This window comes from Coffea eugenioides, chromosome 8, assembly GCF_003713205.1.
Source record: "Coffea eugenioides isolate CCC68of chromosome 8, Ceug_1.0, whole genome shotgun sequence".
Classification (NCBI taxonomy): Eukaryota; Viridiplantae; Streptophyta; class Magnoliopsida; order Gentianales; family Rubiaceae; genus Coffea; species Coffea eugenioides.
This window is the reverse complement of record NC_040042.1, coordinates 32989286-32993260: the sequence shown is the minus strand read 5'-3', so window position 1 is coordinate 32993260 and position 3975 is coordinate 32989286. Positions and strand designations below refer to the sequence as shown.

General features: G+C 34.9%; 1 protein-coding gene across 1 annotated transcript; it reads right to left on the bottom strand.

The window, feature by feature from the left end:
• LOC113780584 (viridiflorene synthase-like) lies at positions 1 to 3584 on the bottom strand. The gene is made up of 7 exons (XM_027326372.1): positions 3465 to 3584; positions 2986 to 3259; positions 2454 to 2829; positions 1413 to 1631; positions 1151 to 1289; positions 502 to 747; positions 1 to 288 (listed from the first exon to the last, which is right to left on the bottom strand). The coding sequence occupies exons 1-7, from the start codon at positions 3582 to 3584 to the stop codon at positions 1 to 3; spliced, it is 1662 nt and encodes a 553-aa protein (XP_027182173.1).
• Between the last annotated feature and the right edge of the window lie 391 nt (positions 3585 to 3975).

Below are 3975 nucleotides of genomic sequence, written 5' to 3'. Positions count from 1 at the left end.
TCAAACAGACAGCGAATCTATTAGCATTGCGATTATATGGGCTTCAAGCTCACGGGGTTTGGTGTATCCATCTCCACGGTTCTTGTAAATAACTTCGCAAATCCTAGCTAGATTCAGAGCCATCAGAAGAACATCTCTTGGTACGGCGGTAGGCCTCGAGAATTCAGCATTCATGTCCTTCCAAGCATCATCAGCCATGTCTTCAAACTTCTTCATCGCCTCTTCCTCCGATACATTGTAATCTTTCATGTAAATTTCAATTGCTGTGGCACCCCTTAATTTCTCAAACTTGAAATGTCAAGAGATTAAATTGAATTAGTAAACTTTTGATAAATGAATTACTACTCACGAAATGTAAAAGGTTAATTTTGATTTAAAAAAAAAAGAAAAATTCGGACCAGTATATGTACGTATGACAACATGAGAATCCAGGTTTGTGCGTGTGCGGTTGTTTTAGGACATTGTTTGAGCTGGCTAATTTAACTGTTACGAAATTCAAACCTCATGAGTGCCGACATCATTGATCATTCGCCCGTGTTTCGTGATACCCTGAATTAGTTTAGGATTACTCAACAACCACTTGACAGCATCATCTGTTGCACTCTCCATTACCAAGAAGCCTGCTGCTGGTAATAGATAGTATGTGCTTGTGACCATACCAATCTTCAAGTACTCAGCAAAAGATGGCAATTCTCTTGTAAGAAACCACTTCGACTGTGTGAGGCTTGTCCTCATGTAATTTTTCCACTAGTTAAAACAAATTAATTTAAAAGAATATTAGCACTATTTGATCAAGGCACTAGGCATTTTAATTACTACAAATATAAGGAAATTTCGGTGGTTTTAGAATTTTAGTACTTAGAAGATTTCGATCATCTTAGTCTAGGATTGCTTCGTCAACCACAAAATGCACAAAACTCTTAAATGCACTTAACCTAAAAGAAGTCTTTTTTTTTAAAAAAAAAAAGATGAAAGAAGTATAAATAGGCATCTTGGAAAAATTTTGACAAACTGATTTAGGCACAACATTCCATTTAATAACATATGTAGTTGCTTCTACAATTGGTAACAAGGCAGTTCGAAAAAATAGTTAAGCTGCAAATGAAAGATGATTAACACAGTCCATTAAACTGGCAATGTCATGACATACTTCTTCCACGTATAGATTGAATGCATTGGTTTTCTGTTTTAAGGCTGAATCTTCACCAAGCTTCTCATTGAATTTGAGAAGTGCCATAAAGGAAGTTTTCATGTACTCCGGGAGTTGATCAGTTTCACTGCCATCCCACCTGGAAGCAAACGGTATATTATATAATGATGCAAATTAACAAGTGATTTTCAGCTAGTTAATGAAGCATTAACACTTGGACGCTTACTTTCTCAACTTTCATGTGTAATGTGATAATATATACCTTTCCGCTGCATCTGTGAAGATTTTCAGTTCATCAACAGTGCCATAGGCATCGTAGATATCATCTATCAGTGAAATCCAGAGTACGATTTTCGAAAAAAATATTCGAGCAAGAGAGTACTGTGGTTCACAAAATGTCCCGAGAGCCCAAAAGTAGCATTCCACATATCTTTCTCTTGAATAAGAAGCTTTTGATACAATGTTCAATTCCTTTCCCCACCTGTAATATGGAAAAAAATTAATTTAAGTTCAAGAATCATTTTTCACCATCGGTCTTTTACAGAACAGTATTTCATGAACATCAAATAGGTTGACCTGCAACAAAGTAAATTGACTCTCAATTGTTTCCAGCTAGTAAATCTGTGCTATTGACGGTGATGTTTTCTAGCTCTCTACCAACAAAGAAAGTACTCAGGCATTTTTTATAGTTGTATCTTAAAGTCGAAGTTGCTTCAATAGATTTAACGATTTTTCTAAAAGGTGACTATTAAACATTCATTAACACACTTAAAATACACCTATTAATTATTACCTTCTTTTACATTTATAAACTTTTCCGATTTAATCTTACCTGCCCTCATTTGCATTTATTTATTTTTCTAATTAATATTACATTTAAAAAAATATGATGATACCTGAAATATATCTTAACAATTTAGAGAGACCCTAGATTTAATAGTAATTCTAAAGTTTCCAAACACTTTCCAAATGATTTGATTAGTATCATCTATATTGAGAAATTTGGATGTGAGAAATCATTTTGGCCGACATGGACCCAAAAGGACGGTTTAAATTATTTGAGTGGCAAGCAAAAAAGTTTTAGAAATTTGATACTTTAGAATTATTGAAGCTTGAGAAACAAGTGCTGACAATAAGGCCACAGTACTGCGACATTCAATTATGGAATGGAATTATTGATACTTTAGAATTTATTATTAGCAGCTAGCACTTAACCCGAAAAATCGTTCTCTTTCCTGAAATATTATTAGATTATTTTGCAATCCTGTTAAAGCAAAATTGCTCTGACTAGTTTATGAAGTACCTTAATATCTCACAGAGTTCTTGTTTATGCAGCATTTGCGACCAATGGTAATCCATTTTGGCAAGCCTTAGTAGCAATTTGTTATTTGATTCGTCTTCCTCATAGATGGAAATGTAGTGACGAATCTCAAGTCTAGGGATGCCTTTATGTAATGGCTGCTTTAGGGCATGTTCCACTTGTTTTGCAAGAGTAGAATCAACAAGTTGTGCTCCACATGTTTTTAGATGAGTGGTTGCGAAGGTAAGGGCTTCTTCTAGAATACTATCTCCATATGTCCTCACATGAGCAGCTTCATATAGGTTTAGGAGACCCCTTTTGTCCTTGCCTAGGGAGTCCTTAAATTTGCCATCAGCATCCACAAATTTCTGAAATACATCTGTTAAAAAAAATTTAACAAATAATTCTTCAGTTAACCATCTCTCCTGTAGGGGAGAAAAAAAAAAAGAACCAAATATTTTGAGAGTGAAACCCCTTTTTTGAAGTGATGGAACTTGGAGTTTCCTAAATGCAGTATAAAAAGTAACTTACGTACCACATGAGATATTGAAACCATGTTGCCTTAATAGTCTAAATTGAAGCGCTACGGTGGATAAATCAAAATTCTGATACTTCTCAAAGTTGGCACATTCATCGAATATTTTCTGAAGTTGCTCTTCAATCTCGTTGTCAAAATGATATGAGATTCCAAGTCGTTCTACTTTGTCAATCAAATCTAGTTGATCCATCACATTATTTTCAGTAGACAAAAGCATTCTTCTCACTTCTTCGCTTAGCAGTTCAATCTCTTTGGCATACTTTTCATGCTCCTGAAAACATCACAAAAATCTTTCTTCAATGAGATTGTTAAAGTTACATTGACATTTTCAGTTTGAGAGCAGAATTCTTAAAAATAAACGCGAACTAATATATCCATTCCCCAAGAAACAATGTGTTAGGATCTGTATTTATTCGGAAGTCTAGTAAAAGCTACAACTTGTCCACAAACGCATGGTAATGAAAAGGAAATATAACCTGCTTATCAAGAGTAAATGAAGCAATGCGATCAGACCAAATATTTTCAGGGAAGTAGGCTAATGGTCTGGCAATCTCATGCTCATTGCACAAGTGATGAGCAGTTTCACTCGAGGCCATGTTGTTGGGGAACTAGGGAAGAAATGAATTTGTTCAAGTATATGTTGCTAACGATGACTAACTTGATGATCAGCCAGAAAAATGAGTACGTATTTATAGAGCCAAAATACCCTAGTAGCTGAGGCTCAAAGATTCCCGTCACAGGATAGCATGGAATACCTTTCTTGCTCGAAAGTTGGTCTGAAAAGCCTGTAGTTAACGTCCAAAAGTACCTGCAATGATTCATGAAAAATGTCGGGGAAAATCAATTTTAAAAAACTGTATAATGGGAAATAACAAAGCCTTGTTTGCCATCCTTTCACAAGCTGTCACTTCTGCTCTTCTGGTATATGTGTGTTTGGATATGAGTTTATTTGAAAAAAAAATATTTGAAATGATACTGTAACACTTT

Bases quoted from the DNA above. Each gene is read 5' to 3' on its own strand.
- LOC113780584 (XM_027326372.1), bottom strand. From the start codon at position 3,584: ATGGCCTCGAGTGAAACTGCTCATCACTTGTGCAATGAGCATGAGATT. The intron at 1,632-2,453 runs GTACTTCATAAA...TCCATATTACAG, and splicing joins GAACTCTGTGAGATATTAAG to GTGGGGAAAGGAATTGAACA. The intron at 748-1,150 runs GTATGTCATGAC...TGTTTTAACTAG, and splicing joins TCAATCTATACGTGGAAGAA to TGGAAAAATTACATGAGGAC.